The sequence below is a fragment of the Alosa alosa genome, chromosome 23 (assembly GCF_017589495.1).
Source record: "Alosa alosa isolate M-15738 ecotype Scorff River chromosome 23, AALO_Geno_1.1, whole genome shotgun sequence".
In the NCBI taxonomy this organism is placed as follows: Eukaryota; Metazoa; Chordata; class Actinopteri; order Clupeiformes; family Clupeidae; genus Alosa; species Alosa alosa.
The window spans coordinates 13,599,517-13,623,642 of NC_063211.1; the positions used below are offsets into that span (position 1 = coordinate 13,599,517).

The 24,126-nt window shown below is 40.8% G+C and overlaps 1 protein-coding gene across 1 annotated transcript; it reads left to right on the forward strand.

The window, feature by feature from the left end:
• The first annotated feature begins 1,660 nt into the window (after positions 1-1,660).
• Positions 1,661-23,886, forward strand: col6a2 (collagen, type VI, alpha 2). Its single transcript, XM_048235258.1, has 28 exons — positions 1,661-1,841; positions 7,536-7,633; positions 8,190-8,800; positions 8,919-8,939; positions 9,489-9,554; positions 9,727-9,780; positions 10,052-10,096; positions 10,200-10,226; positions 10,354-10,380; positions 10,471-10,515; positions 11,247-11,300; positions 11,741-11,803; positions 12,059-12,121; positions 12,530-12,583; positions 12,749-12,784; positions 12,884-12,946; positions 13,065-13,127; positions 13,403-13,465; positions 13,593-13,655; positions 13,953-14,003; positions 15,112-15,210; positions 15,806-15,868; positions 16,202-16,237; positions 16,327-16,372; positions 17,605-17,757; positions 18,043-18,546; positions 18,896-18,934; positions 22,330-23,886. The coding sequence occupies exons 2-28, from the start codon at positions 7,552-7,554 to the stop codon at positions 22,929-22,931; spliced, it is 3,093 nt and encodes a 1,030-aa protein (XP_048091215.1). The 5' UTR covers positions 1,661-1,841; positions 7,536-7,551; the 3' UTR covers positions 22,932-23,886.
• Positions 23,887-24,126: the final 240 nt, after the last annotated feature.

A 24,126-nucleotide genomic window follows, 5' to 3' on the forward strand; every position in this document is an offset into this window, starting at 1 on the left:
ATAATGGAGGCTCACTGAGAGTGGCAACTACATTTGGTGGGAGTGAAATTTTTCAGTCATGTGTGCCCAGCATGTGAGTTTGTGAATAGTAGTAGTGTGGCTTGAGAGAGAGAGAGAGAGAGAGAGAGAGAGAGAAAGAGAGAGAGAGAGAGGGAGGGAGAGTGAAACCGAGGGTTTTAATAGGTGCTCTGAGAGCGAACATGACTCAGACATGGTGGAACCCCGTCAAGAGCTAAGTGGCCCAGCATCACACACTATGCTCCATGAGAAGTGATGCTGTTTTGGTTTGTCACCATGGCAACGATGATTTGTGGCCTTTCCACTGGGTTCCACCAAGAGGTGTGAGGCTGTGATTGGTTGAACTGATGACGTTCCATACTGATTCACAGTGATTCTACAACATTAAAAATGGGGATTTTACCATAGGCCTACGTCACATCCAGAAATATAAATTTCCCATTCACCAGATACTGCTAACTAAATCCTCAGTGTCCTTTGAAAACTTTTCAAAAGACTTCTGCTTTTCTTCCAAAAAAAGAAAAAAGAAAAAGGACAGTGTTATGAGTCAAAAATCTTCTGGAGCCATAAAACTTTGGCTACTGTCTCTCAGAAGCTATTCTATAGAGAGGGCAAAGAGTGCTTATGAGACTTCCAACTCACTTTAGGACTGACCACTGCAACATGACTCCCAGCTCTGAAAAGGTGCTGATGAATTCCAAATTCAATGTCTCAAACCAGATGGCTGATGTGTTCAGCGCTAGCACTCTCAAGTCCACTAACAAATTTTACTCAGAGTGTCAAAACACATCTCTGGTCAGCACACCTGCAGAAAAGCCACATGTCATTTTTTCCGGTGGCCCGACGATGTTTACACATGAGTTACTGTGGTTACAGACGTTGAACTGAAGGCCCTAACAGACCAATCTCTAAATATTTATCAGTTCTCATGATGGAGTCATTCCAGTTTGAGTTTTGTGTAAATGGGTTAGCTCACCTACGACATTTGGTCAGGTCACTTGATGAGGTGTCCTTATAGCTCCACACCTGTCTGAGGCCCTTCTGATGTTGATAGCAGTTTCACTGCCCCTGCACAACACAACACTAGATCATTATAACTACAGTGAAACATCTTCCAGATGTGAGGTTACTCACACAGTCTCTCGTGGCTATTCTGGAGAATTAACTGAGAATTTGATCTTGGTGGTGCGTCTCCTTTTTGAACAATTCTCTACCTCGGAAAGGGGGGTTGCGGTTGCATTTATCATGCCATTTCCTCGGAAATCGGTTTAATATCTTTAATGTGGACTGGATGGACTCACCTCCATGTTCTAAATGCCAAAACAGGATGGCCTGCACACATGCATCATCCACAAATATTTTTAGAAAATACCAACAGAGATCATAACTCAGTGCAGATCACAAAGGCAGGCTTTAGGGATCATCTTATCAAACATATGTATCGTAATATTTAAAAGCCCTTTCAACAGACACTGTGGGTAAAGAAATCTACAACAAAAGCACAATGTAATGAAATGCAGGCAGCGTCAAAAACGCCATGTGGATTCACAGCGCCCCCATGTGGATTCATGCGTAATAGTAGGTGAACGCTGTGCGAGTGAAGTGTACGCTCTTTTGCAAAAGGAGGGACCAGTCTTCTCTTCGAAGGAGGTTTCAGGGGAGAAGCGCAGAGGAGACTGCTGCGGCGGACGCCTCAACCACTCCCGTGTTCCTTGGATTCTATTCTGACTTTTTGGTTTTATCCCGGGATGCGTTCGTGAAAATCAAGCAAAGTTTTTATCCTCTCCAAAAGTTGCATAGTGTTTAACCTCTCCAAAGGCCAGGTAAGTCCAACAAAAATCATCATCCAACTTGGTGTGGAGAACATTCTTTCCGTTATCGCGACGCACAAGTTTGTTCATCTGAACTTGGTTTAAATGATAGGCCAACATTTAACAGTCTGATTGCATACTACAACCAGGCTGGAGATGTCTAGAGGAACCGCATGGTACACTTAATGTTATACAAATGTTAAGAAGTTGACCATTTTGTGCTAAACGATGTTTGAATGTCAACTTGTATGTGTATTATTTTTGTCCAATTGGCTTCTTAGTAGTTTTTAAAAGTTTAGTCTTCTTTTATGACTTAAACTGGGTTGAATTCTTTCTGACTGACTGCTGATGTCAAGCTATCATGAGTCTGGATTGCATCCACTCCCTGCTCCAACTTCTCTTGTAGTTCTGCGTGTTTAGAAGTCAGAATGTAGCCTATGTCGCTGCATTTTAAGGGCAGTCAGTGACTAGCAATGAGAATGTTGAGTGAGAGTTTTAGAGCACCGATCCATAATCGGAAGCATCTGTACCAAATAAAGCACTGGGCTGTTATACGATCATCAGTATGGAGACATATTTAACATATTTTAGCCCAAAATTACACCAAAGTTGTAAAAAAAAAAGCTTTCACGATTCCCATTGCACTTTCAGGATTCCTTGAGGGGGTGATGTGTTGCATGCTTATTAAAAGTCTTGCCCGTTTTCTTAGGAATGAACGAGAAAGTTATAGGCCAGTTGTCGTGGTGTTTGTTTTCAATCTGTGCAGTTGCATGCTGACAGTCGGTGTGTAGGTCATGATGTTAAGACCAAGAGGCCTTGAACTGAACCCTTGATCAGCCCTGTAGCAATAGTGTAAAGTCAGATAAAAGACAGATTGCGGATCCAGCTGTTTTTATTTGTCTGACGTATTACGCATTCGCAGCTGTTGTTTTTATCCATCCTAATTGTATCTATTTCTTTAATTTTGTTTACATTTGTTAAATGCGTTAATCGTTTGACATGCTTTCTATGAGGGAGCATGCGCATTGGTCGAAGTTATGAGTAGCAGCTGGTGCTCAGACTACATCCCCATGACGTCATCAGCTGAGCACACCTTTATCCTTCTACACACAAAATTGATGACCAACTTTAATGATCACTATAGCTCGGATCCACTTCATCTTTCTTTGCTATGAAAAGAAAATAATCATTATACTGTAATGCTTTGAATCAGCTGTCAACTGTGTTTACCACAGCAAGGGCATACAATAGTTGTGAGGTCAGAGGTCAAGAGGTGAGTGTCCATTAGATGAGAATTAGAGCAACACAACAATCATAGGCTACAACTCTGTTTGTACTAGGCATGTTTTGACAAACTGTTTAATGTCCATATGAATGGACAGTCAGTTTTTATTGTAAGCACATTAAGGTATTCCAAGCATTGGAGTGTTGGTTTGACCAAAAGAAGCAAAATCTTATTGACAAAGGCCAAAATGGTACTGTAGTTAGTTTTGACCCACTATTAAGAAATATATGTATATATTTAGGAGTACAATGATTAATTTATAATGACATGTGAATTAGTAATTCATATATGCTAATATGGACAACACCTGTTAACAAAATTATGTCACCTAGACTTCCTATGTTAGACACTTAAAGCTATATCAGTTAACACTGCAACAAAACTTATATTGTATGTGATGCTTTTCTTGATTAGTTTAGTTTAGTTTACAGTTTATTTCTTACTGAGACCATGTGGGCCATTCTGTGTCAAATCGGACAGAATTCAGGAAAATGGTGGCTGCACCATCTCAGATTTTGCTCAAAGTTTGTCTACATAATGTTAGGTCCCAAAATGAAGACCTGTAAAACACCTTTGGCCAATTCCAGTGTTTTTTGCTCTTCATGTTTTACACTCTAAAAATACATTACCTTGGGGGCCTTGTTTGGGCATTAATATCTTGAAAAAAAGGATTTATTCCTAACCTGCCCCAACTTTTTAGAAAGACCAACATATTTTCAGTATGGCTGGACCGTTAAACGTTTGTACTGCATGCTCATTGATTTTATATATGGCCCTAGATTCAGAACAAATTGCAAAAAAAAAAATGAAAATAAAATAAACTTTGAGTTTATTGAGAGTGAAAGTAATATAAACTTTTTTCTACCCGCATGACATCATTCAGTGTTTTGTCTACAGTACTTTACTACATTACTAGAATACAATACAACCCTTTATTAAAGGTGTTATATGGAAGACAATCATTGCAGTAAATCATAAAATGACCATAATATGCCATCAGAGATTAAAGAAATGTGGGATTTTCAAATACTGGCTTCACTGACAACATTGGCACAGCCAGGATGTTCACAATTCAAACTTTAATTTGCAGCCTGCAAATGTTGTTTACGGTATGTTTTGAGTTAGTGTTTTGGCCTGCTGCGCCACCCTCCACCAATTTACCACTGACACATCTAGTAGCATTTCGACCTTTGGATTGCCAGATTAGCCTACTTAATGCTCTCAAATATTTTGATTTTGGATTGTAATGCCTGTTTTTAACTCTAGTGGTCGTTTTTACATATAGCACCTTTGATGATGTGCCAATTTTTGAGGTATCCACATCATAGAGAAATTAAGGATAAAACTTAGCATGGTTGCATTTTTTGGTAATTTTCATAGGACAAAAATGGCATGTGGGGTTGCTAGGAGGAACCTGAAAATCTATATGGGAGTTCAATATTTTATCATTTTGTGCACAGTGTCACAGTGTTGTACCAGATGATTAGATTAGGGGGCAGCCGTGGCCTACTGGTTAGGCCTTCGGACTTGCAACCGGAGGGTTGCCGGTTCGAACAGTAGGAACGGCTAAAGTGCCATTGAGCAAGGCACCTAACCCCTCACTGCTCCCCGAGCGCCGCTGTAGCAGGCAGCTCACTGTGTCTGGATTAGTGTGTGCTTCACCTCACTGTGTGTTCACTGTGTGCTGAGTGTGTTTCACTAATTCATGGATTGGGATAAATGCAGAGACCAAATTTCCCTCACGGGATCAAAAGAGTATATACAGTATACTTACTAGATAGAGCGGTTACACTTTACTTGACAGTATTGACATAAGTGTGACATGACATACATAACAACGTTTATGACATAATGCTTAACTGTTATTAAGTGACATTCGGTTTTTGTCATAACAAGTTAGGGTTAGGATTAGGGTTAGGGTTCATGTGTCATGACAGTGTCATGTGTTCATGACAATGTCATGTCACTCTTATGTCGATACTGTCAAGTAAAGTGTTACCGATAGAGCTCCTCATGAACAAGATAAACAACGTTCCTCGAGACCAAGAATGAAGAATCAGAGGTATAACAATGTAATTAACCATAACTGAGCTACTTTCAATAAAACAACATTCCCTTGTTTTATCTTTAATATCATTGTGCCCATAATATGTGAAATATTGGCACATTAATGAAATATTGGTCTAAAGAAAACTATTGATTCATACCAAATGTGACAAAAACAAATTTATAGGTCCTTATAATCACTCTTTTTGCACTTTTTTCCAAATGTAGGACCTTGTAATCATGCACCATACAACTAACCTTTAATGGGTTAGTCATGCTGAGAATGTGTTTGTTTTCCATCCTACAAATTTTGGGCTGGCTATAAAGAATATGTTTTAATATATTTATGCCTTAACATTGCTTCCCAGATAATGTGTTTTCCAGACTGAAGTAATATCAGTTTTTAAAAATAAAAAAACAGGATTTGAAACTAAATATTTTACAGGCCTTGGTTTTGGGACCCATTTATAGGCGATAGAGGGTTTCAACAAAATCGTAGAATGGCCCAAGTACAAAATGCATTAATAACATAGATGGAAAATATGCTTTGTACCAGTTTTGTACCAGGTTAGATAGCTAATGTCCATTTACTGTTCCTTGGCAGCCATTTTATGCCAGTGGTCTCATAGGCTTGAAACTGACACAGGCAAAAAAACCTCAAAAGAACAAACTAAGCAATCCTTCATTACTAATTGTACCTGTGATGCTTAATGAAATGGCCCATCCTCAGTCAAATCAACAGTTGGAATTAGCGTGCTATCTCAAAAAAGTACAGTAGGTGCAAATATGTTTTAAAATGGCTCATCATGATAGATTGTGTTCACTCAATATCAGGCTATATTGTGATATGGAGTAGGCCTAGATACATTAAAAAGGTGACTCAATGGATATTTAAGTTCTGGCTTGTTGGAAGTGTCGGCTTGTGAAGTAACGGCCACTGCAGTGTGTGAGGCCCATGTGCAATGCAATGACTCATCAGTATGTATGTTTTCATGCACACTGTCATCACTGACAAGAAATCAAGAAATCATTTTGGTTGTATGTCTTCCTTCCCTTGTTCCCACAATGCGGTTTTACAAAGCAGTTAAAGGATAGTAATGAACAGTGGTTACTGAACCACAAGGCTTTTGGGAAATTCTACATTGGTCTAGAATATTCCTACAAGAGATCACTTATTTTCACAAAGGATTGCCTGGGAGCAAAGATAAAGAATACTGATGTTGCCAGAATGGACACCATCCATGTCACAACATGCCATCCATGGCACAACATTTATCAAAAACAATACAGTAACATACATCTACAGGCTTCTGCCGATAGGTTGTAGGTCTTTTGCTTTGTGAAGGGCAGTGGTTGTATTTTGGACCTCTCAAGACTGAGAGAATGGAAATAGTAATACAAAAGTATCATGTAACAAAGCAAGTGCTGCCAATGCATAAAACAACACAGGAATGATCTCTAAACATCCCAACCCATGTGCTCCTCTGTACATGCTACTAAAATGAGTGCACCTTTACTTTACTACAAATGTAACACTGTACTTGTTACAAGCTTCTGTGAAGCAAGAGAGAGAGTTTCACTCATCTTCTACTCTCTATTACAAAGAGCAGGCGAATGCCAGGGAGAGCAACCTATGGATTTACCGTGTGAGATGTGTTGCTTTGTCTGCATTCACCAGCATCAGTTGACACCTTTAAAGGAATACAATGTAGTTAATTTACTTTAAAATAAAGGCTGCAAACTCATTTTGATGCTACAGTGACTTATAATACGGAGAATAAAGGCTCTGGCATTGCCAATGCGTGCTCAAAATGCTTAATATTGCACTATGTAGCTGACCGGATAGAATCGTTACCCACATAGTTGTTTTTTAATGAACTGGATACCGTCTTTGTGCTAAATGGCATTGAATAATGACACCAAGGGGCATAAATATCTTATAAGGTGTTGTTTTATAAAAGAATCTTTTGTGCTCAGTATTGGTAATTATTCCCCGTCATTTAATTACTACTGCATTGCATTGGATCTCTGATAAAAGAGCCGAGTATGGTGTGTTTCGACTGCTTTGTGTTGTGGTCATGTTTCGACTGCTTTGTTTCTGAAACATGTTGGGCATGGTGTAAAGCAGAGGGCTTAGGAAAGCCTCCCTGGGACTTCACACAGGATGCTTGGAAACCCCACCCTAACAGAGCTTATGAGGGATAGGAGATAAGAAGGGAAGAACAGGGGATGTTGAATGAGGGCCAGACATTAGCACTGGGCATACAGGAACACACCATTAGGGTTCTGTTTTTTTTTTACTGTTTTCACTGCAGGTTGTGTCCATCTGACGAAAGTCACTAAAGCCAGTGTAATATTTATTCTTTGTCTTCCAGGGAGAAGGCGCCAAAGATGGTGATGCTGAAGGTCCTTGCTTTGTGCGTCCTTTATGGTGCAGCAGTGCATGCCCAGGTCCCAGACTTACTATGTCATAGTAAGTCATGTGTAATAGTAAACTCAATATACTGCATACAAAGTTATTTCTAATGCTAAAATGCAGCTGGGATAGTGTTTCAGCTGGCAGTAGATACAGTACACTGTCTGATGTCCATGATAACATAATCATACACACTTGATAACATGTTGAGTTTTCAAAAGATATTCTCACCAGGGGGTCTTACATTTTTTTTTTAATTCTAATTTTCTAATAAGAACAGTGTTTCCCAGAGAACTGAAATTTGTGGTGGTTGGTTTGCAGAATTAACTTGAAGGCAACAGTTTTTAACAAATTAGCACAGCGTGGCTATGATGCTAACCAGATTTAAGCACAATTTAGTACAACCTGGAAAATCATTGTGTGGTGGTCAATGTTGATATTGCGGTGGGCCGCCACAATTAAGCCAATGTATGGGAAACACTGAAGAATCTTATTTTGAGAGAATGCCAAGCTGTCTGTGCTTCAAGGAGTTCTCACCCTCTGCTGCCTATGTGTGTGTGTGTGTGTGTGTGTGTGTGTGTGTGTGTGTGTGTGTGTGCGTGTGTGTCTCCAGAGAAGCCAGAATGCCCTATCCACTTGTACTTTGTCATCGACACCTCCGAGACCATTGCCCTCCAGGAGCCCCCCCCTGGCAGCCTGGTAAACAGCACCCGTGATTTCGTCGAGATGTTCGTCAAGCAGCTGGAGGACGTGGACTACCGCGGCCTGGTGCAGATCACCTGGCAGATCGGCGCCCTGCACTTCTCCCAGACCCAGCGGATCATCAGCAGCATCACGGACAAGACCTCCTTCCTGGACAGGCTGCTCAAAAGACCCGGCATGAATTACCTGGGTAAGGGCACCTACATCGACTGTGCCCTCACCAACATGACCGCGCAGGTCAAGAACTCCGGTCAGCCGAGCATGCGCTTCGCCGTGGTCATCACCGACGGCCATGTGACGGGAAACCCGTGTGGTGGCATTAAGACAGCTGCCGAGCAGGCCAAGGACCTGGGCATCCGGCTGTTCGCTGTGGCCACGTCGAATAAGATGGACGACACAGGCCTGCGGGAGATTGCCAGCTCGCCCGTTGGGGTCTACCATGACGGCTTAATGGCCGTGAACATCTCATCAACATCAGTTGCGATAAGCAGACCGACCGCCAAGCGTATCATCCAAACCATGGTGAGATGACATCCACTGCAGTGTTCATTTATTGTTATTTTGTTTTGTTTTGTATTGAGAACAATTACATCTTATGAAATACCAGACATTGACTATTTGTTTGTCTTTTCTCTCACAGATGCATCAAGCCTACCAGGAGGTAAGATCTAGGTTATGTGATGCTAACAAATATTGATTTTGTCATACCCTGCTTATCAAACAGTCTAAATTTATGCCATTGCCATACATTCATTACAATAATCTACTTAGAATGTGTATACTGTAGGTACATATGCTTCAGGGAAATCATGTTGCATGCTATTTCATTAGAATGCTCTGCAACTTGACAATTTAAACAGGCTTTAATTGGCTCTCGTGGGAATCAAGTAAACATTTTACATTTACATTTATTCATTTAGCTGATCCTTTTATCCAAAACAACTGCAGATGAAGACTGACATTAGAGCTACAGTGCAAAAAGTAGACCTTAGAGTAACAAAAAATGCTACATGTACAAACAAAACAGAATAGAGGATGATGGCACAATTTAAGTTGAAGTGATGACCAGAGGAGTAATCTAGCTAAATGGCATATACTTCTCTCTCTCTGTCTCTCTTTCTCTCTCTCTCTCTCTCTCTCTCTCTCTCTCTCTCTCTCTCTCTCTCTCTGTCTCTCTCTCACTGTGTGCTCCTGTTGTTGTGTCCTGTAGTGTTACAAAGTGAGATGCCTGGAGACAGACGGCCCTACTGGTCCACTCGGACACAGAGGACAGAAAGTGAGTATTTGTCCTCCTGCTTACCTGAATCCACAAAGCCACTGCCTTTCTTTTTAATGTACTGGGCAAGTGCTTTGTGTGTAGAGGACAATGTTGCATGCTCAGGGTTCAGAGCTACAGTATGAAGATGTCCTCATTCAATAACTGATGTCATGTTTGTTTGGTTTTATAGGGTGCCAAAGGTGACCAAGGTAGCCCCGGGCCGAAAGGTGACCCAGGTCGGCAGGTAAGTCACAGTTCTAAACTTTTACTTTTCAGGGTCACTACATGGTTGTCAGTCCTTGAATGATGAAAACTTTGGAAATGCTGACACTGCTGAACAGTCTTGGAAGCAGTATTTAGTAATGTTGCCTGTCTTCATATACAGTAGATACTTTTTAGACATACCATGGCTGTATTAAAGATTGATTTGTTATTGTTGAATAAGATATAATGTGCACATTTCCATGTAGGCTAATAAGACAATAATATAATTTGTTTGTGATTTTTTTACTCAGGGTGATCCTGGTATTGAAGGTCCTATTGGCCACCCTGGATCTAAAGTAAGTCTTTCATCTGCAGGCAATGCAATATAACAAAATAAAAATGTCTGTCATTTCAGTCACTAAAATTATTCGTATTAATTGATTTGTATTTATCTTTTAGGGAGAGACTGGCTTGAAAGGCGATAAGGTGAGTATTACTGAACACATGCCCAATGCTATCTTGTATTAAGAGGTTGGTGAAAGTTCAATGTGTTCTTAGTTCAATGTGAAGTATATGCCATCTGTAACATATATCCATTGTTTCTTGTCTACAGGGTGAGCTCGGCACACAAGGAAAGAAGGTATTGCATCTTCACTTTAAATTTCAAATAGCAAAATAGTCAATCAAATTGTCAAGACTCTTAAGTGGACTCTCTTTTGATTGACTGCAGGGAGGTGCCGGGTTACCTGGACGGAATGGAACAGATGGCCAGAAGGTGGGTTTCTCAGGCGTAGTGCAGGAAGAGCTTTGACTTGAAGTGCACTAGGCTTTTAGTGAAGTAAATGTGTTGTGAAGTTAGTGAAGCTACATTTGCCATGTAAAACCACAGTAAGTGGGTTTCCATACAACTTCTTGTAATGCTCATTTTAACTATTTGAATGAGAAACACTGACTGGAAACACTTGAAATTTAATCTTCTAATGGACATAGAAATTTGATTCGCTAGAGGGATGTGGGTTAACTCTCAATTTGCATAAGGTACAACGCAAATTTATGGAATCCAGATTTTTTTTTTGCATAAATTCTATTGTTGCATTTCTACCTCTGTGTTTCCGTAAACGTTGCCCTGACGACCGTACACTTTGATCCACAATGGATGGAAACAAACTCAGATGTGCATGTTCTGGAGTCAAATCTTCATGAACACATATAATAAATGAATGAGCTGAATGGAAACCTGCTTAGTGGCAGTATTGTTGATCAGTCAGATATTGAATTTGAATAGAATTATTGTTTATATTCAATTGCATAGAGACTTAATATTCTTTATTCAATTGCACAGAGATGTCATGTTCTAAATTCTATGTGATTTGACTTGTGTGTATGTGTGTGTGATATACAGTTTGTTAACATTATTAATTTTGCTGTAACACCCTAATTTCTCTTTGGGGATGAATAAAATTATCTATCTATCTCAATTCATTCAATTTCTTACTCTCTACACAGGGTAAAATTGGGCGGATAGGTTCTCCTGGTTGTAAAGGGGACCCAGGTGACAAGGTATGTCTGCGTGTGTCGTTTGCATTTTGCATGTCACTATAGCCAAACACCTGGTGGCAGCTGAGGATGCAACAGCATACATATCTCCCGATACAACTTAAAATAATCATTTGTGTCCTGCCATTACATTCAGTCTTTCTTTAAGCAACGTTCTTTAAGGTTTGCGCAAATAAACAATTGCTGAAGATTTATAATTTACATTGATATGACAGTGAGTAGGTAACTGTGGCAGTGGATCAGTATGGTCTATGGCACCAGATTTGATTACTAGTGACAATTTAGGCACCATTTCCAATGTAATGGGCCTGGAATGGTGGCCTGACAATATCTACGTTTTAGTAGACTGCCAAATATACAAACACCAGTGCATGGTGATGATTGACACAGTTTATGTCTATCTAATTGTAAATCATCATTGTGAATCATTGTTATATTTCTAGGGACCTGATGGTCACCCAGGAGATGTGGGTGACATTGGTTTCGCTGGCACTGTTGGAGAGAAAGTAAGTTGAATTTCAACGCATTTCCAGCTTTAGATTTTGTTGTTAGAAAATGTAAATATGATATATTGTACCGAGACACAAATGCAGAATAGTATTTCACACTAAATAAAAAGCAAAGCACTGTATATTAATCATCAATTAATATTTCGCTGTTATTTTCTCATCCAATGCAGAATCTTAGATGACATGAAATTAGTGATTGATTAGTATAGACAATGTGTAATCACATTAGAAATTCACTCTCTTCCCTCACAGGGAGATCCTGGTCGTCCAGGGAGATCAGGGCCCCCAGGCCCACCAGGAGATGCTGGACCTAAGGTATGTCACAGGAAGTGATGTCAGTGTCTGTCTGCTCTGCAAAACATCATCCTTCAAAGGATATGGTTCATTCTGAGGTCAGGTCTTGTGTTAGGTCCATTATTTTTCCTCCAAGCTGCATTCACAAAATGTTAGAGGTGAAGATCTAAAACATAGGTCATCAAAGCTAGGGTGCTAAAATGTCTTGAAACAGGATGTTGAAACCCTCTCAATATGAAAACCAGATGTTTTGAACTTTATCCTTTGTCACATCAGATTTAGCATGTGCTATGGTATATTTTCTGTCAATCAGACATATTACTGGAGCTTAACAATAATAGTAATTAAATCATTTACACCTTATGATTCTCAGCATATTAAACAATGTGCCATGACTGAGTTGTTGTCATACTCTGCTGCCCCCTGCAGGGAGAAAGAGGAAGTCCAGGCACCCCAGGGTTCCCAGGGCCTAAAGGACCAGCAGTGAGAATGCCTCTTCATTTACCTCAAATTAAACATCTCACTCCCTGTATATCTGCTGCTGTCTTCACATAAAAAAGACATCAAGATATGGTGATTGGGATTACATCAACTGTAGCTGAGGCTGTGGTCATTTTTATTGTCAATTAATCTCTATGTATTCTGCAGGGGAAGATAGGTGGACCAGGACCAAGAGGCGAGCCTGTAAGGAATTGTATCAAATATTTATTTCACATATCCCTATAGACCTGTTAGAACGTACTACAAATAAGCCTTTCTATGTTTTGAACTTGTTCTCCACAGGGAAGACGAGGAGACTATGGGCCCAAGGGGAGCGACGGACCTCCTGGGCCGAAAGGAGAGAAGGTATTGTTATAAATAATTATAACATATCATACAAATCATGTATGTATGGTGAATAACTACACGATAACATTCAGTCTACCCTATCATCCATACTGAGTCATTCATGTCGTTTGTCCAGGGTGAAGCTGGGCAGGAGGGACAAAGAGGTCTTCCAGGTGAATCTGGCACGAAAGGATCCAAGGTATGGACTGTGTTGGAGCTGGAGTTCAGGTTTTGGAGTGAAATGGTAGCTTAATGCTGTGCACATTGACTATTGAGGGGTTATTGAGTCTCTGGGGTACCACAGGCACAGGTGAGTGTGACAGAGAGAGAGGCAAAGAGATATTTGTGTGAATTTGCCCAATATTGGTGTGTGTCATTGGCGATTAATTGACAGATTGCCTTCAGTTGTCAACACAAGCACACAATACATCTTTCCATGTGTTTGTACAGAATATGTTTTGTGTTTTCTTGTAGGGAGACAATGGTTTACCAGGACCAAGGGGTCCTCCAGGAGCGTTAGGGGAACCAGGGATCAATGTAAGTGACAGAGTAATATCACCACAGTTATTGTGTTGATTAATGTTGTGTATGTAGATGAGTAAAACTCCCACAAGGGGGTATTCTGGTGATACAGTTGATATGGGAAACTGCATCTGTTTAACAGGGTAGCCGTGGCGATCCTGGTGATGTTGGACCTAGGGGAGATCCGGGTACTGCTGGACCCAAGGTGGGTGTATCTCAGTGATTAATCTATAAAAGTGTGACTTCTACCCCTCTCAGGTGCCTGTCACAGAAATGATGCAAGGTAGTGCTAAAAGTAGTGCTATACTGTTGATATCTTTAAGCAAAACTTAATTATGTATGTGTGAGTAATTCTTAACAAGAATTTGTAACATTTGATATTCAAGATCACATCATCCATGATATCAGTAAAGTTGAACAACTGCGTTTGGCTACCTTTGATCTGTAAAACATTATAAAGTCTTTTTCTTAATATTCTGTGTTTGTGTTTCTCCATGGTCAGGGTGATCCCGGCAGACCTGGCTTCAGCTATCCTGGACCCAGAGGCACTACAGTATGGATAATCCTATTTGTTCTCTGCTCTCCCAAAATACAAAGATAATGCTACAGGCTTTAGTTAGCTTCTAGCTAAATCATTGTTAGCAAAATAAACTCTCAAAAAAAAAACACTTAAAAAAAAAAGCTAAAAATGAAAGACCAGTGTATGGCCAGCTGTCATATTTTTACAGCGTTAACAGTTAAATGCCATGTAGTGGTGGTGGTGGTGGTGGTGTAATTCTGCAAACTTTGTACTTCAGCAGAGCATTAAAATCAACTTTTTGGCATTTCACAATGAAAACAATTGGCAGAAAGTTGATTTAAAGTAAAGTAAAGTACACCGTTTTTTTATTCATCTGGACATACCTTTTGGATCACTGACCTACTGGATGATTTGATCATGACCCACCTTTAGTATCTTGGCAGAGGCATCCAGATTTTTAAAATGCCCTGGTATATAATGGAGTTCATGATACCATTAACCCCAATGAGGTTCCCAGAGCCTGTGGATTAAAAACATCACAGACCGTCTACCATACTTATACTTAGGCATGAGGTTCATTCAGTATAGTCATTCTTCTGTGTACGTCTTGAATGTGTGTTGGCAAAAAGCTACATTTCCTTTTAATTTGACTGTAAAACATGATTCCAGGCAAACCCCAGTAGCATTTAGTAACTCCTGCCATTTACATGGTCACATTTTACTTAGATAGTCCGCCCAAAGACTATCTACATATACTCAGATTATCTATCTTTCCAAACTAGCTGTTGACAAAGGGTAAGGTTAGGAGTTGGATTCTGTTACGCCAGTGCTCAGTAATTGTTCAACAACAATTTTACATGATCATCTGTTCAGTCTCTGTGGACGGACTATCCAAGTGAAGTGTTACTTACTACATTAGTTAAATGACAAGAATGGCTTTTCTTGGAATGTCTTTGAAATAATCTGTTAGCATGTTTTTGTTTTATGTTTTTTGTTTTAGACTTTTTTGACCCCAAGATACTACTTTTATCTGTATCTCTCTTGCAGTGATCCTTTGGGATTTTTTGCCTCTCTTACCATCTTCCTCACTGTATGTGGTGTTTTGGCATTGAGCATGGCTGAGGTACTTACTTCTCCACAGGGTGAAAGGGGTGAGAAAGGATCCCCTGGCCCAAGGGGCAGCAGAGGGGACTGCGGGGCTAAAGGAGAACCTGGCGTGAAGGGAACACCAGGAGACCCGGTGAGCATGTCCAGGCTTGGTTTAAAGGGACACCAGGCGTTTTCGTGTTAATTAATCATCTTCGTAAGTCGGTATATGGTTAAATGACTCATTACAGGGTGAATGAAGACTCTCTCGCCCGCCCCTACGGCCTGTAGGAAGAATATCCCACTTGCAAGTTCAGTGTATCGAACCCGCCGACCATCAGTCTTACAAAGTCTCAGACATCGCGAGAAGCAGGATCAGTTTACATCCTGCATCCACAGCACAGAGGCAGGCTAACAAAATGCTAGCAATTGTTGCGAACGTGTGTATAATGGCAGAGCCGACGAAGAAGCAGTGAAAACCCTTGACGGAATATGCAAAGAAAAGGAAAAGAGCTTCAGACCGAGCGAGGGCTCGCACACGTATTGACACGTACAGACGCTAGGGGGAGTTTCATAGAGAAAAAGCATCAGGCTTGCCTGGTGTCCCTTTAATCATCGTTAGCAATTCATAAGCCACCATTGGTTCAAATCAAATAAACTTTTTTAACATACAAAGTGTTTGCCATGTGAAAGTAACAGGAATTCCACATGACTTTATGCACTTCAATACATGTCTGTGTGTGACTTAGGGAGAGGAAGGACCTCCAGGAGAACCTGGACCAAGAGGAACCAGAGGAGACGGTGGAAGAGATGTAAGTTTGTTTGCGTCCCTAGACAACATCCGCATCCATGGCAATGTATCACAACACAGTTACATCTAGCAATTACATCTAGCTACACCATCTACACCTAACAGAAGAATAGGCTTAATGGCCATATCTGAGTTTGAATACTAAAAAATTTTAATAGTGACTGACAGAATGATTCATGTAAGATGAGTGAAGGCTCTAGGAACCTCAAAACATCTGTGATTGCCTTAGTTTTAACTTTGTTTTGCATATTTTGACTCAAGACTGATAACTTCTCTTTGTGAGACTTGGGCGTTATACCTGTACGTTTATTCATGTTTTTCTATTTAATTCTAGGGGGATCCTGGTCCTGAGGGTGACCCTGGCCTGACTGTAAGCATACGTATGATTATAGTTGTAGTTTTAAAACTTCATCACCCCATTATAAAAGAGAAGTGACTTACTCAATACTTCTATTCTAGGAATGTGATGTTATGAGCTACATTCGAGAGACCTGTGGTTGCTGTGGTAAGTGACTTCCAAGTTCAAGTTTATTGTCATGTACTTATAAAAGGATTTATCAGTAATTAAATTTCTTGTGCTAAATAGCCAGCTCAACTTTAGACAATAAATTAAATAGTAGTAATAAAAAAGTGGCAAGTGCAAAATGAGAGAGAGAAAAAGAAAAACCCTGATTAGGTCTGAGGTTGATGAGATTAGGTAAGAGGAAGAGTATGACAGTTCAGCATCCTGATGGCTTGCGGATAGAAACTGTCTCTGTATCTGCTGGTACAGGTCCACATGCTCTTGTACCTTCTACCAGATGGTAGGAGGGTGAAGAGACTGTGGCTGGGATGCCTGGGGATCCGCTTGGTTTTTCTCCTGCAGCGCTGGCTGTAAAGGTCCTGAATAGTTGGAATCTTAGTCCTTGCACTGCGCTGACCTGACCACCCTTTGCAGAGCTTTGCGATCATGCGCGGTGCTGTTACCATACTATGCTGTGATGTTGCCAGGATACTCTCAGTGGGACAGCGGTAGAAGTTGGTCAGTATTTCACCGTCTATACCAAACTTACGCAGCTGCCGAAGAAAGAAGAGCCGCTGTCTTGCTGCCTTTGTGACCATAACTATATGGTGTGACCAGCTCAGATCCTCGCCGATGTTAGTTCCAAGGAATCTGAAGCAGCTGACTCTCTCTACTGCTGTGCGCCCAATGCCCAATGGGTGTGTTCTCCTCTCCCTGCAGTCTCCTGTAGTCCACTATCAGCTCCTTGGTTTTTCTGACGTTGAGCAACAGGTTGTTGTGTCCTGGCACCAAGATGACAGGGTTGCCACCTCGGCTTTTTAAATTGAAACAGAAAAGAGCTGAAATCGGAGATCTTTTTCTACAGACTGCTGTCAGTGCATTCTCTCTATATTATGTCGGAGTTATGTTCATACTTTGTTTCAAAAGACACATATTTATTTATTTTTTATCGCTCTTCTCAACTGCAGGGGGAACTTGAGAGCAAATCTTGTTTAGTGCTGCTTTAATGAGATTTTTTTAAAAATTGACTTCCACCGGAATAGGACTTTAATGCATTATTATGGATGTTGTCATTTCTGAAGGGACCTGGAAAAGTTATTCCAAATATACAACACTATTTCAGCAGTTATTAAACATTTCCCATGCATATTTTTAATTTTAATATTATTTCAGCATATGTGTTTCCTGTTGTCAAAATGAATATATTCATGTTCTCATCTTGGCTCTCTCCTCAGACTGTGAGAAGAGGTGTGGAGCTCTGGATATCGTCTTTGTGATTGACAGCTCAGAGAGTGTGGGTCTTACCAACTTCACCTTGGAGAAGAACTTCGTTATCAATACCATTAACAGATTGGGCTCCATTGCTAAAGACCCTGAAGCACAGACAGGTAACATGTCAGTTTTTTACTATCTACAATCTAGGCTTACTGTATATCCAACAAGAGGTAATAACTAGATAAATTATTGTTTTGTAAGAGATTTGCATTTTGAAAATCTTGAATGTGATTTTGTTGTGTTTGTGTTGTTTGTGTTGTTTTGTTGTTGTTTAAAGGCAACGTATGTATTCTAAATGTGTGCGTGTGCTAAAGACTATGTAGTTTATGGTCGACACATATTTGACTAAATGATTTCTTCTGTCATTTTTCTATATTTGTCTTGTATCACTATCCCAGGAACCCGTGTCGGTGTGGTCCAATACAGTCACAGTGGCACCTTCCAGGCCATTAACCTCAACGACTCCAGGATCGACTCTCTGTCCGCCTTCAAAGATGCTGTGAAGAGGCTTGAGTGGATTGCCGGCGGCACCTTCACCCCCTCCGCACTGAAATTCGCCTACGACAACCTGATCCGCGACAGCAAGCGCAGCAGTGCCAAGGTGTCCGTGGTGGTGATCACAGATGGCCGATTTGACCCGCGCGACAACGACAAGCTCCTCACATACCTGTGCAACCAGGGCCGGGACATTAACGTCAATGCTATCGGCATTGGCGACATGTTCGACGTGCCCCAGGACTATGAGAATCTGAACTCAATCGCGTGCATACAAAACGGCAACACCAACACCAACGCCAACGCAAACGTGAAAAGCAACGGCAACAGGGTCATTCCCATGAAGCGCTTCGCTGACCTGGTGGCAGAGGAGTTCATCGACCAGATGGAGTCAGTACTTTGCCCTGGTGAGGCCAATGGGTGTTGCTGTTTAGTTATTGGCTAGTTATTGGCTATGTGTTCAAAGAAAATGCAGCAGGTTGTCTGATTCATTCCATCGTTATTTCCATAATATCTATATAAATGCACTCATTCATCTCTATACATTTTAATTGGAATGTGCACGATGGCCATGAGTATAGGAAGTCAAGTTGTGAATTTGTAAGTGTACACCTTATCGCTGAAGTTACTGGGCTATGGTACTTCAGCATTGTAAGCCTATTTCCTTGGTCCCAAGATGTTGGTTTCACTGAGTGAGATGGGAGTGGGACAGGAGTGGGTTGGCTCTGACGGTAATGCTCAACTTCTGTGTTTCAGATCCTGTCATCGTATGCCCCGAGCTTCCATGCAAATCCGGTAAGTTGACAGACTCCATTGAACACACACCAGTACAGCAAAGTGACTGTAGTCTTTTGTGCGCCTTTGAGGAGGTATTTGTCAGATTTTATTTCATCCCCATCTCTTTTGTTTGGCTGTGTTACTGCTGTTTTTCCTTGTTGATGATAGTTTTTTTTTTAAAACATCTTTTGTGACAAAGTGTGGAGAAGAAAACATGATGTGTTCTTTAGTGCATGTGATGAAGAGTATTGCGTGTCATTAGGTAAGTATTGTATTCACATCCAGGCTGTGGGTGAGAAGAAAGATGAAAGGAATGAATGCTCATCTGGTTCGCTATGGAAACGCTTAAGACTGGTCTCATGCTGTGAGCTTGTTGTCATGAGATTTTTTAATATTATTTTTGATAATTGCTGTGTACACAGTATACTTATACTGGGTATGCTAAGTTAAGAGACCGTAGTTGCTATTTCTGCAGTGTGTATAATCACCAGAATAGACTTTGTCACTGGGTTATGTTTAAAAAAAAACTCTTTATGTTTAAAAAAATACTCTAGACACTAGGCTACTGCATAAAGATTAGATTTGGGCAGATACGACATTTTAGACACTTCAGGATGTAGGCATTTGTAGAGATGCAAATTAAATTTATGCTGTTGACCATGTCTGCACCTCAGTAAAATCACCATTTACTTGCAATGCCCGCTAAAGTACCGTATTACAAAAACCATAAACCAGAACATCCGGAACCTGTTATAAAATGCGCCATACCGTAATGACAGTCTGCACTGTGGGCTGAGTCAGTTGCTTTTAAGATGCCTGCACACTGCCCAGACCATGCCCAACGAACCACAACATTTTAAAGTTGGCTGCAGTTGGTTAAAGTTGGCTGCAATTGGTTGCAGTCTTTAGAATGTTCAGGAAACCAACTGCCAGTCCACCACACTGCCCAAACAGTACCAGACAGTATCTGACAAGACAGAGTTTTAGTACCTGACTGGACATGTCAAACTTGTCAAACATGTCAAAAACTGACACACACCAACAAACACAGGTCAAAGCCGCACGCTGACCCACCTGTCGGTGTTGGTTGGGGTTGGTCAGCATTTGTCTGGGCAGTGTGCGAGCACCTTTAGAGACCCCTAAAACTATTGTTCTAACGCTCACTTGCAGATGAGGCGTCCTCGTGGAACGGCTCACCACTGTTTGACGACGACCCCGTCCCAAGCACAGTGCCGAACGTGGCAAACATAATCAATTCTCTCCAGGACCCCAAGCTCACCGACACCTACACCACAGCTGTGGCCACAATGGCCTACACTGCCCAGAGAGCCAAGTTCTCCACAGGATTTGAGAGGCAACAGTGGACTGAGCAGTTCATTAACTCGTTCAGAGTCGTCTATGGCAACATCATGGGGGATCCTGAAAAAGTCCTTGGGTGGTGTCTATAAAAAAATTAGAAAGTCATAAATCGAAACAAAATGCAATATTGGAATTATTTTTTGGAAATATGTTGTTTTGGGCCATATAGGAGACAGCTTCAGTTTAGCATGCCACAAATCGACTAAGCTCGATGACAGCTCCCAGCATGATAATATATTTTAAGCTGAAGGCTGCTATTCCTCTTGGCTCTGGCAAAATCATTCAGTAACCTAGTCTAACTGTTAGCATGGCTTTACGTTTTGCCACTGATAAGAGTGACTTAAAAAGATCAAGTTTTTCGCATGAACGCTCAGACCAGGTTGCAGGAATAACCAAACCACTAACCCCGAGCTGAATATTGAGGTGTATATTGTTGAATATTGTTTACTAAAGCAAAAACATTTTTCCCTGCTCTAAACAATGTGACATATCAGCTTTAACAAAATATTATTGCTAATTATTTCAAAAGCTCATTAATAATAGTTGTCCGGAACAGTTGCATTCTTTATCTGCATTAGACAGCAGTATGCAAGGTGCCCATGGAGTTAAATATTATTAAATCACAACTGCAATCTTTCTTAGTTTTTTTTATATCTTATAGTAAGTGTGATAGTAGGTGTGATATTAGATTGTGGAATAGACACAACTGTTTTGTACATATTGCAATGTTTGTGGCTTGACATAGACAGAGCATTCAGATGCCAATCAAAACTGTTTTGCAGTTTGCACATTTAGAATTTTATCTCAAAGCTTTGTGCAAAGTTATGCCAATGATTGAGCCTATTGTAGAAGTACTTCTATCATATATATTTTTTAAATGATGAAATGACGATTAAATTGTAAAGCATGGCTTCAGAATCTAAAATATGTGAAATCAACATTGCTTTCATACTAGCTTATGCATAGCATATTTGAAGGCATAAGAATCCTAGCACTTAGTGGAGCAAAATTTAAAGTAAGGTACAAGTCTTGCATCACAATAGAGAGTGGTGTAGAGTAAATCATGATAAAAAGAAAACGATAACAGCTTTTTTTTGCCATATCACATGTAGTGTGTGTGTGTGTGTGTGTGTGTCTGTCTGTCTGTCTGTCTGTCTGTTTACATGATGTCCAATGGTCAGTGAAATTACACATGGTTTAGAAATTAACTTGTCAAGATGGCAAAAACTATACTGTTGCACTTTAAAATGAAAATACTATGTTTCTTTCCGACTGCTTTTTTACGAAACAACAATATGCAAATGGAAAAAGATGCTTATAATACAAATACTGTGACACTAGCTCTGTGACTGCAATAAATATTTAGCCTCAGCAAAGGTATTTTATTTTGTGCGTTTGGATGTGTTCTTCATATTTCATATACTGTTGACCAGTATAATAAATTACTGTAGCAAACAAATGGTGTGGGTATTAATTTTGTTTTGTAGTTATTGAGTTTGTAATCTCTGACAACACAACTAACATGTACAAAGTCGATGGGTTGAACATATTTAGTAAACAAACAATAATTCTGAATGATAAAGCAAATAACAAATGATTGTTTTTGCAGACCTCTGACAAAACCAGCCGTGGCCTACTGGTTAGCATTTCAGACCTGTAACCGGAGGGTTGCCGGTTCGAACCCCGACCAGTAGGCACGGCTGAAGTGCCCCTCACTGCTCCCCGAGCGCCGCTGTTGATGCAGGCAGCTCACTGCGCCGGGATTAGTGTGTGCTTCACCTCGCTGAGTGTGTTTCACTAATTCACGGATCGGGATAAATGCAGAGACCAAATTTCCCTCACGGGATCAAAAGAGTATATATACTTATACTTACTTAAAACAGACCTCTAATAAAAGGTCTTGTCATGTTATTTAAATACAATGAAAGCCATTTTAACTGTATTTAATTCTGTGCTTGTCTATGTTTGTTTCAACATGTGTTTGCTTTCTGGTTTTGGAAACATATGCCTGGTTTGATGAACATACATTTATTTGTGTGTTTGTTTGTCCTCAGAGCCTGCTGTGGCAAGCTGTGCCCAGCGCCCCGTGGACCTGGTCTTCCTGTTGGACGGCTCCGAGCGCCTGGGCATGGAGAACTTCCGCCGTGCGCAGGAGTTCGTGGAGCGCGTGTCGCAGCGGCTGACGCTGGCACGCGACAAGGAGGACGAGCGCAACGCCCGCGTGAGCCTGGTCCAGTACGGCGGCGAGAATGACCAGCGCGTGGTCTTCCCACTCTCGCACAACTTCACACTCATTTCCGACGCCCTGGCACGCATGACCTACATGGACTCCTCGTCCAGCGTTGGGCCCGCCATCACCTATGCCATCAACAACGTGGTGATGTCCAACCGCATAAGGCAAGCGCGCCGACACGCCGAGCTGGCTTTCGTCTTCATCACTGATGGCGTGACCAGCGACAAGGGCCTGGACGAGGCCATCAGCGCCATGCGCCGAAGCGAGGCCGTGCCCGTCGTGGTGGCCATGGGAACCGACGTAGACAAGGAGGTGCTTACCAAGCTGGCACTGCAAGACGACGCAGCCATCTTTAGGGGGCAGGATTTCAATCAGCTGGCGAAGGGCAACTTCTTTGAGCGCTTCATCAGATGGATCTGCTGAGAGGGGGCAAAATAAAATGGGGTGGGTGGGGGTGGGGGGGTTGTTATGCCTACTATCATGATGATGCGCTGAGAAGGGATGTTTTAGGGGATTTTAAAGAGTCGACACTATTTGATGGCAGATACAATAATGATTGGATGATGGTTTAGATGAAACATATTGTGATTGGCTGAAGTGAGCTATAAATGTCTTGCCAGGTTATAATCTGCCATGAGATAAAAGCTGACTTTATTAAACACCAGTGAATATGGAAAGGCAAGGGATGGGTTTAAGTCAACATGACCAAAAGGAAAAGAAACAAGCTAACAGTACAAAACACCAAAGATTTTTTTTTAATGTTTCATTTTTACAGCGAGATGCAAATGTAGTGTTTATCTCCTTTTTTGTTTTGTTTTTTCAGAAGGCTTGTCCTGTGTAAATGCAGATACCCAACACATTTACACACTGGTGCTAAAACTAGACAGACTGGAGTTTAACTTGTATATCTTTGAAAGAATCTTACATAAAATTGCACAAAACTCAGTCAGCGTTTTAATTCAGGGGAATCCACATAGCCATTTCACTGACATATCACATCCAAATCGAAACCCTATATTGATTTCTCCATTTCGTTTTGCTCTGAACTGTGACTTGACAGGCAAAGTCACCAAGCTAGGTTTGCTACGTTTACTAGGTTGCATACTCTGACTAGACAAAACTGCAGAACATGTAGGTGGTCACACATGAGGTGCTGTGTAGGCCTACTTTGTCATTGGAACCAATGCTTTTACAGAATGAAAATCCTCCTTTCTGAGCACTGTTATCAGTTGTAGACACTTGAAGCCATAATAAAGCAACTTGGATTGATTGTCTGTAGTTTTTTACACCATATTTGACATATGAAGTGTTTACCCCATACATTGTTGCTGTCAGTCTTCACCGTAAGATCAATAAAATGAGCTGTGGTAACAAATCATTGGTCATTTTGTTCATCCTTATTTCCACAAACAAAATTCTGAATAACTTAGATAACCAATTTAAATAAGTATTTGACCTATTATTATTTATCAGCCTATAAATCTTTTGTTTCTTGTGTTGTTCTTGTGTTAACCACATTCACAGTCCATCACAACCCATAGTAAAGCCTACAAGAGTTCAGTCTCATTAGCCCAGACAGAATATTCAAGCAATTGAATCATAGTCTACAATAACCTAA